The sequence below is a fragment of the Myotis daubentonii genome, chromosome 1 (genome assembly GCF_963259705.1).
Source record: "Myotis daubentonii chromosome 1, mMyoDau2.1, whole genome shotgun sequence".
Classification (NCBI taxonomy): Eukaryota; Metazoa; Chordata; class Mammalia; order Chiroptera; family Vespertilionidae; genus Myotis; species Myotis daubentonii.
The window spans coordinates 177,596,146-177,610,583 of NC_081840.1; the positions used below are offsets into that span (position 1 = coordinate 177,596,146).

General features: G+C 38.2%; 1 protein-coding gene across 17 annotated transcripts in view; it reads left to right on the forward strand.

Moving 5' to 3' along the window:
* The window catches only part of WDFY3 (WD repeat and FYVE domain containing 3), a 277,660-nt gene that overhangs the window by 198,678 nt on the left and 64,544 nt on the right, over positions 1-14,438 (forward strand). For all 17 annotated transcript variants that reach the window (XM_059666363.1, XM_059666352.1, XM_059666330.1 and 14 more), the window contains 6 exons: positions 1,853-2,032; positions 3,323-3,556; positions 8,328-8,427; positions 10,831-10,991; positions 11,908-12,137; positions 13,311-13,420. In XM_059666363.1, the coding sequence (XP_059522346.1) occupies positions 1,853-2,032; positions 3,323-3,556; positions 8,328-8,427; positions 10,831-10,991; positions 11,908-12,137; positions 13,311-13,420 (1,015 nt within the window). The remainder of the gene's footprint in view (positions 1-1,852; positions 2,033-3,322; positions 3,557-8,327; positions 8,428-10,830; positions 10,992-11,907; positions 12,138-13,310; positions 13,421-14,438) is intronic.

Consider the following 14,438-nt stretch of genomic DNA (forward strand, 5'->3'; position numbering starts at 1 on the left):
CATATTGTAGTATATGTCATTATAATGTTATTTTAATTTTTTAATTATTTTTATTTCGAGACTAAAATCAGTATGTTTTAGTTTGTATTTGTTTTTCCTGTCTAATTATTTTTTAACTTAGATATGAAGAATGTAAAGAGGAAAGGACAAAATGTATGTTCCTACCTATCTTACAGTATTGTGAATAATAACTTAATTTGTTTACACAATTTAGGATTACATCATAAGAGGAATTATTAATGAGAATCTTTGGATTACAAGTACATGACAAATCTAATTGTGCTCAAACTATTCTTATGTCATTTAGAAAAGAATATTGCCATTACATGTATTAGTTTAGAATGCTTTACGATTTGTGTTTTGGTTCCTACTCATAAACAAATATAAACATCTAAGTTTTAAAAAAGCCACTGTCTAGGGAAGTATCAAAAGATAGGCATTGTTCAGGTGTATTCTGTGTTTGTCACTGTTTTATCATCATCATTGCTGTTGTTGTTATATTGCTGTTAAGAAAAACCATACTACTGTATGTCTCCTGTACTATGAATATTCTACTATAACACAGCTTCACTTCCGACACTAGTCACCAAATATGTGGGGGGGGGGAGGGGTGCCACAGAAGCTGGCCATCCCACAATTCAGTTCAGGTCTGACATTGTTTACCTGGAAAGAGCATTAGGCCCCACAGGTTAAGGACTAGGTCCCACAAGACGACTCCTGAACTTCAGACACCATTCACAAGTCCAATGTTACTTGTGCTTCTGACTTACCGGCTGTAAATTGGAGGATCCCATGACTTGAGAAAACGTTTTACTTACTAGATTACCAATTTATTATATAAGGTTATGACACAGAAACTGCCAGATGGAAGAAGTGCATAGAGAGGCTATGTGGGGGAAGGGAAGTGGAGCTCCCAGTCTGTCCTTGTCCTGCCCCTCTCCCAACACCTCCGTATGTTCACAACCCAAGACCAATTGGAACGCCATCTTTCTGGTTTTTCTTGGAGGCTTTGAAAATAGCAAGATTGGGTAAATTGGCCATCAGTGTTTGAACTTTGTCTCCAGCCCCTGTCCCCTCCCTGGAAGTTGGGGAAGGGGAGTGGGAGGGGACTCTAGGACTGAAAGTCAACCCTTTAATCCTGTGATTGGTCCCCTGGCAAGCCTCTATCCTCAGGGTCTTTCCCAAGGTCATCTCATTAACATAAACTCAGCAGTGGTTGAAAAGGCCTTATTATGATTAACAAAAGAGACTTTTATGGCTCATCACTTTGGACATTCCAGGGGTTTTAGGAGTTCTGCCAAGAATGGGATACAGACCAAATATATATTTCTTATTATAAATCACAGTTTCACATTGGCCAATAGTTAAAAGCATTGTTCTTATCATTTTACATATGAGAGTGAGAGGCTCAGGAAGGTGAAGTAACTGAGCTTCCCCATCTTTTATCTCACCCCCAACTCAGGCACCATGGAGGATGGGGCAGTTTTGTTGGTAATTCAGCCACTATTGGCACCAGCTATAGTCATGATCATAATGTCGAATAATCAAAGCCACTGACTCTCTAGTTACTGAGCTGTGAGCACTTTGATGAAGAGATAGGTATCCTGTCTGTTTCTAGGGGCATTGTATAAGTACCGCGCGCTAACCGATTGCGCCACTGGAGCTCCTGTTTCTAGGGGCATTGTTTTTGTTTTAGCTTGTTTCTGGATTTGTTCTTGTGTGTAGTTTATGAGAGTTCTGGACTATCGGTGTATCCGGTTTTAGAAGAGTAGTGAGTAGTGCATTTTTGTAAAGTACTTTATAGCAGTGTCAGTTTTCCTAATGTATTTCTTCTTTCTTGTCCCTGTGACAGCCATGGCAGTCAGAAGAAGAGGGATCTTGGCTTCGAGAATATCCTGTGACCCTAATGCAGTTCTTCAGATACTTGTATCACAACGTCCCGGACCTGGCCTCCATGTGGATGAGCCCCGACTTCCTGTGTGCACTAGCAGCCACCGTCTTCCCCTTCAACATCCGCCCTTACTCGGAGATGGTAGGAAAGGGGGAGGCAGTGTCAAACTATAATTAGTCTGCTCCAATGGATAGCTGATTTTTTTTCTCTTGTCAATCTTTAGTTTCTCACCATGTTACAGTTTCATAGCTCTCTCCTTCACCTCTTACATCATTACCTGGTGTCTGGCTCCCCACTCTCCTTCTGCTTTCCCCTAAAATAACAGTGAGCTCAGCTTCCTGTTCTCATTTACCGTATTTTGGTAAGTTCCTTGTTAGTGACTTCCTCTCCAAGTCATCGTGGATCCGTTTCTTATTTTATGGGATTGATAGCTGTGTAGTTGTGAAGTGTTCTGTCCTGGTGTGACAGAACTCTAGTCACACCAGATTCACCTCTACTTTATCTCAGGAGTTAGGCATCCTCTAGATTTAGTCTTTACAAATTAATTATATGGGTGTCGCTATTAAAAAAATGAAATATTGTCCTTTTTATTCAACTTTTCTTATTTCATCCAACTTTTATTTTTCATATTTTGTACTAAGATTAATAGAAAAATATTAGATTATAATCATATATAGGATAGATACTTCTTTTGTCCTTGAAAACAAGCCCAAAAGACAATTATTCCTCCATAGTACTTCTGAATATCATGGTGTTTCTTCTTATTTCCACCTAAGTTCTTCATACTCATTTTTCTTCACGTATAAAGGTGAAATGCTAATTCTAAAATTGTAGGGATTTTTTAGGATAAACACAAGTATAGCATATGACCTTCACACTGTGGTTTACTTATAATTCTAAAACCCTCATTTTTATCAAAAGTAGACCTTTATAATACTTCAGTGTCTTTTCTTTGTCAGCATCTTATACTCTGTCTTCTAGCCCTTTTTTCTTTTTCTTTTGGCTTGAAATTGGCACTAGTTTTGTCTTAAGTATTTATTTGGGTTTTCTTTTGCTAGGTCTTTATCTGAAACTGAAATTTGACTTCCCAGGAGGTATATTTTCAATATGCAAATATAGTTATTCTCATTTTATTTCATTTAAGTGCAATTATCCACAGTATTTTAGAGATAAAATTCAGCATACTACAGATACACGGTTTAATCTTAGAAAGAGCATGTGTTGAGTAACCGTGACATACCGTGAGGTACAGTACCTGATTACCGCCTTGAAAGGAGGGGCCAAGTAACGCAAAGTGCAGTAATGCATTGAGTTCCTTATAGGTAAGAGTTGAAGAAAAATACTGGTGCTGCTACAATTTGGTTTTTAGGAAACAAAGTAAAATAAAATTGAATGAAACTGGCATCATCACTTTCTGCTTGGTTTTGCTAGGTGACAGATCTCGATGATGAAGTTGGATCTCCAGCGGAAGAATTTAAAGCCTTTGCAGCGGACACAGGGATGAACAGGAGCCAGTCTGAGTACTGCAACGTGGGTGTCAAGACATATCTGACCAACCACCCCGCTAAAAAGTTTGTTTTTGACTTCATGCGGGTTTTAATAATAGATAACCTCTGTCTCACCCCTGCGAGCAAGCAGACTCCGCTAGTTGATCTTTTGTTGGAGGTAAAGACAAATATATTCACATCTGTTTTGCATTGTTTTTATAATTAGAACATTAATAACCAAGCATATTTCATGCCAAAAACCTATCATTTCTAATTCTTCTGGGTTGTATAGGCAGAATATATCATGGACTATGGGGATATTTTAGTTCAGATGTACTATATAGCCTATCAATTTGTTTCTCTCCTTTTCTGCAAGCGTGTCCCTTTATCGCCCTTTAAATCCTTTCCCTAGACCAGGAATTGACAAACTTCTCCTGTTAGGGCCACACTGGAAATATTTTAAGCTTTGCAGATTACAGTCTCTGTCACAACTGTTTATGCCATTAGAGCTAGAGAGCAGCCACAGACAGTACATAAACTGTGTTTTAACAAAACTTCATCTGAAAAAACAGGCATAGGCTGGATTTGGCCCAACAGCTTTAGTGCATCCAGGCTCTGAAAACAGCACATTTTATTGAAGATTGGATCGGTGCCGAAGCTGCTTTTCCCTCTGAGAACTTCTCCGTGCCCTCAGCAGTACGGCAGCTGCAGCAGCGCCTCCTTTGCTCCCCCTAGTGGTTCACACAGTCAACCTCGTACTGAAACCTTAAACCACAGGAGATGTTTTCTCTTATTCATGGGAAACTGTCTCCGTTTGGTCAATTAAAAGAAATGAAAATGTAATTTAGGTTCCAGTCATGTTAAGCATTTTAACTAGGATCCAAGTGTTTAATATTGTCAGAAAAATAGCCAAGTTTATCAGTAACCCACATGGTAGAATTTAAAAGCATACCTGGTAGAACTTGTCCTTGGAAACTTTAAAAATAAAAATAGAGATGGCCAGTTCTCAGTGCATCAGGTAAGAATTTAAAGCATTCTACACAAAATGAAAATAACAAAATAAAGTTCAGAAGATGTGTGTGTGTAAAAATGTATAACTGAGCTAAGAAATAAAATATACACATATGAGGTGAGTGTATGAAGCCAGTAATTACAGTTTCAGTCTTAGAGAAACCCTAATAGCCCATTAAATAACCATGCATAAATGATATCATTGTCTTTTATTTTGACTTTCTGTAGCAGTCAGTAAGGAAAGTTTGAGACAGTGTGTATTAACCTTGAGATAACCTTCTCATTGTTGTAGACACTAACGTGCCCCGCTGATAAATTGTCTGGTTGTTCTAGGAAGTTGGGTGGTAGTTACATTTCAGGGAGAAGACTGTCAAGATGGACACTCCCAGATAGACTGTAAATTCCTTAAAGCTAGGGACCAACTTTCATATGTCCTGTTTCTCACAAAATGCACAGTGCCTTGGTATGTTCTTTATGAATTGTTGACATTTAACTATAACAACATCGTTAGCAGTTCCAAAACAGGAAGATATGATACCAGATAATAAGAGAGTTACAAATTTGCTTTTAAAAGTTAACTTGATACTTTGAGGAAATTCAAATCTAAAACAACTGTATAGAATATACATACAAAAATATTTAGTAAAAATAGTATTTACCCTGGGTTTTCTTATGGTGTAAAAAAATAAATTACAAGCTTATGATTTTAAAAGTTCTCACTGAAGAAATTCAAGAAGAGAATTCTCTTATTCTGTATTTACCATTTACCTGCATGAAGGAAGGGGTTTAAACTGACTGATACTCAGTCTGCTACACTCGAGCCAGGCCATCTTCAATTATATGATTGTTGAAATTTTATCATTAGAGTATCTACTTACTTGCTTATATCTACAAAAGAGTATGTGAAATTGTCTTTATTAGTAGTCTATAAAAATAAAAGATTCCTCCCTGGAAGATTTGTCTCAAGGGTTAGAGCATCCTCCTGCAGACTGAAAGGTCCTGGGTTTGATTCCAGTCAAGGGCACATGCCCGGGTTGCAGGCTTGATCCCCAGTAGGGGCCATGCAGGAGGCAGCCAATCAATGATTCTCTCTCATTGTTGATGTTTCTATCTCTCCCTCTCCCTTCCTCTCTGAAATCAATATATATATATATATATATATATATATATATATATATATATATATATAAAATAAATAAAATATTCCCATTCATATACTGGCTTGAGTGTGACACTGAGGCCAGATACAAGGGAAGCAGTGTGGTATTCTGAAATGAAAGATGTCTGGTTTGAAATCTGACCTGTGTATTATGTAAGTATTTTCATCTCACTGAGCTAAATTCATTCTCTGGGGAATATTATATACTGTCTCCTCTACATGATTGTTATGAAAGTTAAGTATACATAAGTCACCCAGGCCTGTTTGGCTCAGTAGATAGAGCATAGGCCTGTGGACTAAAGGGTCCTAGGTTCAATTCCAGTCAAGGGCACGTATCTTGGTTGTGGGCTCGATCCCTGGTTGGGGTGCGTGCAGGAGGCAACTAATTGATGTGCCTCTCTCACATCAATGCTTCTCTCTCTCTCTCTCTCTCTCTCTCTCACCCCCCCCCCCGTTCCTCTCCCTCTCCCCACTTTCTCCCCCTCCCTTCCACTCTCTCTAAAAAAATCAATGGGAAAAATTCTCAGGTGAGGATTAACCAAAAAATAAATGAAGGAAGGAAGGGAAGGAAGAGAGGAAGGAAGAAACATAAATCACCCAGTCAAAACTATTTTGAGAAAGTAAATGTGTGCTGATTATAGCTTGGCCAGCTTCAGTTCTCTTCACCCCTTATAGTTTGTCCATCTTTACAACGGCATAAAAATTGACCCTGTCTCTGAGGGCTACTGGGAGAATTAAATAAGATAATACATTTAATATTGACAACACAGGGCCTGGTATATGAGACTTCCACAATCAGGTGGCCTGTGTTAGCTTGTACAGGGTGTCAGTGAGTCTTTTCCCAGCTCCCGTTCCTCATCATCCTCTGCTGTCACCACCTGGCACCTTTTGGAGAGTCAAATGTGTTTGCTGCACATGACTGTAGCAGAAGGAAAGTGAAGGAGAGCGGATCATAAAGTATTTGCATACAATTTCCTGAAGGAAAGATAAATTAAGTGTGTTCCTGTCTGATACTGTAAGCAATTTTCTATAGTCTGAAGAGTTTGCTGCTCTATTCCAGCTGTGTTCTCAGCCCCATTCATAGGAGTGAAACCCACCCTGGCTGACTGCAGGGCAGGCAATAAACAAACCAAAAGAAAGTAGGAAGGTGGGCAGAGAGAGCACTATAAAATAACAGAGAAGAGAACAGTCAGGAGGGATACTGCGGTCAGATGAAAAAGTTCCAGACTCCCTTCTTTAAAGGCTTCAGCCCATTGCAGAGACAGCAGAATAGCAAAGAGCCCTTCTCCCAGAGCCACAGTGCTCTCACCGTGGGCAGAGGACACCCCCGGGCTGTTTGGCCTGTGCACAGGAGGTTCTTCGAAGTATCCCGGCCTCTCAAAGAAAGCTTTGATTCTTTGCAGACTGATGTTATTGACTGGCTTCACTGGTTTCACAAGAAGGCAGATCTGACAGTCAGAGGCCAGAGCAGATCACAGTGCTTACCATGTCTTCTGCTCTGAACTCATCCTGTTGTCTAGTGGGCCAGCCAGGTTTACCTAAAAGAATGATGAGATTGTAGCAGAGTTGCTCTTGTGCATTTGTTAACTTTACAATGGAGATTTTTAGTAGAGCTAGAGAGTATGGTATAGCAGGGGAGGTCATGAACTTTGGCATCACAAAAATAGGTTAGCCCTGGCCAGTTGGTTGGCCGTTGAACCAGACACTGAGGGTTGCCAGTTTGATTCCTGGTCAGGGCACATGCCTGGGTTGCGGGCTCAATCCCCAGTAGGGGACGTGCAGGAGGCAGCCAATCTGTATTACGCTCTCACATCAATGTTTCTCCCTTCTCTCTCTCAAAATAAATTAAAAAATATTTCAAAAAATAATAAATGAAGACTTGGGTGTGTTTTTTTAAAAAAGAAAATCCTATTTGTGACTTGACCACATAAATTAACCTCTCTAAACCTCAATTACCTTATCTCTAAAATGGGGATGATAGTGTCTACTTCAAAGAGATATTTTACAGATTGAGATAAGGGACATAAAACAAAGCACTGTGTTTGGTATATAATAGTAGTCCAGGGAATTATTTAAAAACAAACAGGTGCCTTTGAGACAATTATGCATGGGCATAACATCTTAAGTCCTTTAAAAATTGGGCTGCTATAAATCTCAGCAAGAACATTTGAACTCGGCACTTAGAGCCAATAACAAGTGTAAATTCTGGTCACGATCACTCTGTAACAACTTCAGTGAGAGGAAATCAGTATTAAATGCCCATTGGTGTTTGACCCCGCTGTAAACACCAATACACACAAGTACTTTTAATCAAGTAAAAAAATATTGTTAACTGATCAAGCTACTTCTCTATGTTCTATGGTACTTCTGTTTTACAGACTTCAAAACTTTGTCTAGTTAAGATTTGTTGAAACCTACTCATTATCCTTTGAGTTGATTGTGATCCAGAGTAGATTTATAAGTTTTTATCTGTATCTCAAAATAAACTGCTAGATCTCTTGAAAGTGAGGTATAAGAATAGATTCTCAGATATTTATTAAATATTTGTGATGTTTAGAATACTATTTTTGGAAGAATTGATTCAAAAGAAGATGATGTTTCACCTTTGCTTCAATGTTTTAAAATTTTGTGGTCAGAAGTATAAGAATATATATAATCTCGAGTTATATTATTTGAGTAAATTATTTTAATTCTTTGATACATTTAGTAATATAATTATGGTTGAGCCCTTATCTTTGTTTAGTTGGTTCTGTTTCTAATTCTTCATTTTATTGATTAGGCTTCCCCTGAACGATCTACAAGAACTCAGCAAAAAGAATTTCAGACTTACATTTTGGATAGCGTGATGGACCATTTGCTTGCAGCTGATGTGTTACTAGGTAATACTGTTTTATTTTCACTTTAAAAGTATCTGTAATCACTCTTCTTCTCTCTCTACACCCCAAGTATATCTCCTTTTTAAATTCATCTCTTTCCTCTTCTGTGCATTTCCCCCTCTTATTGGTATCCTATAAAATCGACCGAATGGTGAAACAACGGGCAAAGGGAACGATAGGTCACTATGATGCACACTGACCACCAGGGGGCAGATGCTCAATGCAAGAGCTGCCCCCTGGTGATCAGTGCACTCCCACAGGGGGAGCGCTGTTCAGCCAGGAGCCTGGTGGTGGCAGGAGCCTCTCCCGCCTCTGCAGAAGCGCTAAGGAACAGTGATCCGAGCAGTAAGCAGCAAGCAGGTGGGTAGTAAGGAGCGAGGGGTCCCGGACTGCGAGAGGAATGTCCCAGGGGGGATTGGACCTGAGCTGGCAGGCAGACTTCCCCTGAGGGGTCCCGGAATGTGGGAGAGCTCAGGCCAGGCTGAGGGACACCCTTCCCTCCAGTGCACAAATTTCGTACACCGGGCCTCTAGTTTTTCTATAAAGAGGAAAAGGCCCTCAGCTCTTTCCTTTGAATCTGGGATAAAGATCAACAGCAGGGAAATACTTACAGTGCTTGTCCACATCTGTGTACGCAGGGTTGGCAGGAAGAGGACAAGGAAAGAGAAAAAAAATTTTTTAAACATATTACATGAATTATTATATTTTTATGAATATCAATACTTTTACATTTTCTTTTTCATTATAATATTTATGAATGTGGAGCTCCATGAATTCTCACCCAGACAATATGCCTGTATAAAACATCTCAGAAATGCATTGCCAGTACTCCAGAAACTCCCCTTATACGCTGACCCAGATATGACTCTATAAATCATTGTCCCAACTTCTAAAACAACAGATTCCTTTTCTCTGCTTTTGAACTCGATATAAATGGAATCATACAGTATGTATTCTTTTTAGTCTAGTTTCTTACACTCAACAGTGTATGAGATTTATTCAGGTTGCATGTAGCAAGAGTTCATCACTATATAGTACTCCATCAGATGAATAGCTAAACTTATCCATTTTGCTGTTGATGGGCATTGGGCAGTTTTCAGTTTGAGACAATTAAAAATTAGGCTGCTATAAACATTCTGGTTCATATGGGTCACATATATAGGGTGAGATAAAAGGTTTACAGTTGTGAGTATGCGATACAGTTTATTCTTGTATTATTTGTTTTTTATTGTATTATTTTCCATACAAATAACTGTACACCTACTTTTTGCTGCATGTACCCTGTATGTACAATATTTATACATATCTGCTGAGTATATACCTATGAGTGGAATTATATTGGGTCATAGGTATGTATATGTTATTCTTTAGGATAGCTTCTAGGACATAAATTCAAGACACATTAAAATTTTGTTTTTTTCCTGTATGTCTCTATCTAATTACAATAAAAATACAAAATTTGTACATTTACAGTGGAGCTAACATTTATATGTGAAACTGATCCAATTTAAAGGTGAAGGAAAAGTAATGAGTTAGTATAATTGCTACTTGTGTTCCTGGTAATAATATTATTCATAGAGTCTCCATGTTCTTAAATTATCATATTTTTGCAAAGTAATTTGCCAAGAAATCTTTGGTATTGACTTAACATGCAACTCTCAAAGCATGTTATAAAATCAAACTTTTGTTTTTATCACTTGTGATACTGTCTGTGTTGTACTATCTTACTACATGAAGACGCAAAATGAAGAGTTTTGCTTAATGTTGGGTGGAAATAATCACAGTGAGCAGAGGCTCTAGAATTTCTAGCAATGTCGGGCTTAGGGGGGCATTCTGATGAAGAGCACCGGGGAGAATTAGTGTTGAACAGTATGCACATAGCAGACACTGGGAGGCTTTTACAAGAGAGACAATGCTTGGGGCAGTCATTGGGTGACACCACCACCCTGGTTGTACTTTATTTTTCACAATTCTTCTGAACCTATCTTCTGCCTATAGTGCTTTGTCACTATTAAAGATTTACTCCAAAATTGATAGTTTTGTTTAATGGTTTATTTTACCCTTTTTTATTTTACAGCTAAAAAACTGTTGACTTTTCTCTGAAACAGAGATTATCTGTCACTGTTGGTTTAAGTTGAAGAACAGTTTGCTTATCACAGACTGTCTTCAGGCAATAAGAGATTTCACAATCTGAATCTACTACGTTTTTATCCTGCAGAAGTTGTTTCTTCCAACACTTATCATGATTTCTAGCCATGAACATCATTTTCTTACAGTAGTGCATAAGAGCTATTGGCCTGCTTCCCATAGATGTGCTCATTTTGCCTTAGCCTGATCTGTGGGAGGATCTGGTTTTATGCTGGTGGATACCAATTTTCTTAGACATCTTTTCCTGCTGGAATTTAGGGGAAGATGCATCTCTACCTATTACCAGTGGAGGAAGCTACCAGGTGTTGGTGAACAATGTGTTTTATTTCACACAACGTGTGGTGGACAAACTTTGGCAAGGCATGTTCAACAAAGAATCTAAACTTCTTATAGATTTTATAATTCAACTAATTGCACAGGTAATCCATCGTCACTATTACTTGTAGAATACATGTTTTCCAATTTAAAAACTTTTCCTAAGGTGTTATAATTGTTGGAAATAAGTGTAACTAATAAGATAATGAATGTTAACATTTAACATAAAACTCAGCTTATTAAAAGTGAATAAAAAATGTAGACTTGTAACCCTATTCCCCCCTTACCCATATCCGGTGCCAGTGTGTCCCTTGCGAGGTTATCTGGTTCTCTCAGGCTATGGGCTCTCACTCTCTCCCCATGGGTATTGCTGTTTGCTGCCCAGATAACTTCCTTTTAATATAAATGATTTGTTAATAAATTTGATAAGTTTTTTACAGTATGATACATCAGTGTGTAAAGGCTAACAGAGCATGAAGAGTTGATATCAAAGGAATATTCTCTTCTTGTAATTGAATCTTTACGAAGTCCATTGTAGTCCTTGTTCCTTTGAAGATGTTATTTTGGTGTGTGTTTTTGGTGCCTTTGCCTAAGGAAAATTTGCCTGGTTTAGCATGAGTGATGATTATTTAACACGTAATGTAGAAAGTGGGAAATACTGTTATCATATTTTATTAGCATATGGTGCATAGGTTCTTTCTTGTCATCTAAGAATTACTTGAAAACTAAATTTGTATTTAAGCCATATTCACCCTAACAGCTTGTGCAGTAGGAGACTACTCAGATGGCTCTTCCTCATGTTCTTGGCAGGTGTATTTTTACATAGCACTCATCTCATTAAATTCCATTATGTGTCTCTTGGATTCTGAACCCCATAATAGCAAGAGCTTTATATTAGCACCTCAGTACTTAGCATGTCATCTGGTACATAATAAATGTAGTAAATGTTCATATGTGAATGATAAGCAGATCTTTCATTTTTGCCCATGTTACTGAATAAAGTATCTTTCATATCTTTAGTCAAAGAGAAGATCCCAGGGACTGTCCCTGGATGCGGTCTATCACTGCCTCAACAGGACGATCCTGTACCAGTTCTCACGGGCACACAAAACTGTTCCACAGCAAGTAGCTCTCCTCGATTCCCTCCGGGTCCTGACTGTGAACAGGAACTTGATCCTGGGACCTGGGAACCATGACCAAGAATTCATCAGCTGCCTGGCTCACTGCCTTATTAATCTGCATGTTGGAAGGTAACTCCTTTAGGTTCAGTTTGCCACCTTGAATTTGTCTTTGATGTTTTTTCACGAAAACTTTTGGTTTTATTTTTATTGATAGTAATAATTTTTTTTCTTTAATCTCAGTTTTATCTAAAACTTAATGTAAAAGGTAAAAGTCAACTGTTGCTTTTTTTCAATGAAATGCGTATTTTTTTAAAATTTTCTATATCTTTAAATTTTTCATTGATCACCCTATGTCATGTATATAATTTTAAAAATATTTATTTTAAAGTAAATATACATTGTTGGAAGAGGAATAAAAAGAAAAGAATACAGTGAATAAATACAATGGTGTATACTAAATGGGTGAAATTAGTATTTTTCCATTGATTGCTTTGTCAGATATTTCTATAGTGACTGCTAGGTCCAGGCATTGAATTAAAGACTGGGGTGTGAGTAAGAAAGACCCTGTGGCAGGGCCTTGGAGTGTGCAGTCTAGGAGGGAGGACAGGTAACTAAGCAAGACCAGTCAGGTGTGCTGAGTGCTAGAAGCTAGAAGCAAGGTGCTTTGGAAGCATGTACTAGGTGCCCCTCACCTGGAAGAAACACCTGCTGAGTTGCATCTTGAACCTGCTTGAGGAAGTGGTTAACCCTCCAAAGAGGTCAAGGAAGAGGGATGTAGGAAGAGCCATCTGTGATTGCCCAGTGGGGGGAAAAGCATGTGACACATTTGGGAAACTGCAAGTACTTTTATTGATAGTAATAATTACTTGTGCTCCTGGTAATAATATTATTCATAGAGTCTTCATTGCTGCTGGAGGAAAGAGTGCTGTGATTAAGACTAGAGAGGGGGCAGGGGGCCATGGACATATGAGGAGAATGTTCTTAATGAACTTTTTGTAATTTTTAGGTAAAACTGTTCATCAAAAAGTGTCTTAAATATTAAGATGTTCATCTCAATGCTATAGTTTAGTGCAATTACATTTAGTCAAGTGGATTTGTAAGATCACCCCTTAAAATGGCATTTTTATTATAAACTAGCCATTCTATTTTGTGCATCTGCTGAGTGTAGTCTATCAGTCTTGGAGCTTTGCAATAGAGGTAATAGAGCGAACATTTACTTGTGTCTGCAGAAAATACTTAGTTATTAGAGTTTTTTAGCTATAATCATTTCCTTCATATAGTTTAAACTGACACGTTTTTCAGCAACGTGGATGGATTTGGACTGGAAGCAGAAGCCCGCATGACTACCTGGCACATTATGATCCCCTCTGACATTGAGCCAGATGGTGGTTACAGCCAAGATATTAGTGAAGGTGAGTACCTCAGTTTTTTCCCCTTTCCTTCCTACTCATTAACTGACAAACAGTCTCCCAGTAGGACATACCTGTAAATACACTGATATGCCCACCAACATACACTGACATGGTAGCTGTGCATGTCCTTATGCCAAGATGGGAAAACCATAACCACTGATATTTCTAGACCTTAACGTTTTGTAGTAACATTGGGAGTCTTAATGATATTTACAGTTTACAGGTACTAGTGCAAATACTAACTTGGCACTTACCATGAAGAGAGCTGCCTGTTGGTAGAGTTAGGCATACATATCACGTTAGAGGTAAAATATTGCCTGAGATGGATTGTCAGTACTACCATTTTTCTCTTTCTGTTTTCTATTTTTAATTTAGTTTTCCTGGTGATTTTGTTAAGTATTATGCCTAAAAGGCTTTGGGTGGATTGATTTATTTCCACATTGTTTAGTAAAAAAAAAATAAAAAAAAAATAGATCATTATAGTAGTGTTTGTCTCCCCAGCAATATGGTGTGGTAGTTTGCATATGATTTTATCCTTCGGAAGTCCAGCACTCCGTCTTTCAGCCATTTAAGCATTAACTTATTCTCTCTTTCTTCACCAAAAGTTCTTGAACCCCAGAAACTGAGGGCCCAGTGATTGTTTTCACCCCCTCCTCTATTCCCCTCAAGGACCTGACAGTAAGAACATTGGTTCTCAACACAAGTTTCTCAGACTAGCAACATCCCCATCATTTGGGAACTCGTTAGAAAGCAGATTGTCTGTGCTCACTCAGATCTACTGAGTCAGAAACTCTGACCAGCAGTCAGCACACCTCCAGGTGATTCTGGTACTTGCTAAGATTGACTGGTCTAGAGCAAGAGCTAGACAAATTATTAAGGAATGCAAAGCAAGAGGGAATTTAATAGTAAACACTTTAAAAAATCTTTGTTTATTCTTTTTTTTTGCAAAATATTTGAGAACAACTTAATTTTGAGCTTACCTTAAATATTGAGATCTCAAAATTTTCATAGGGATATG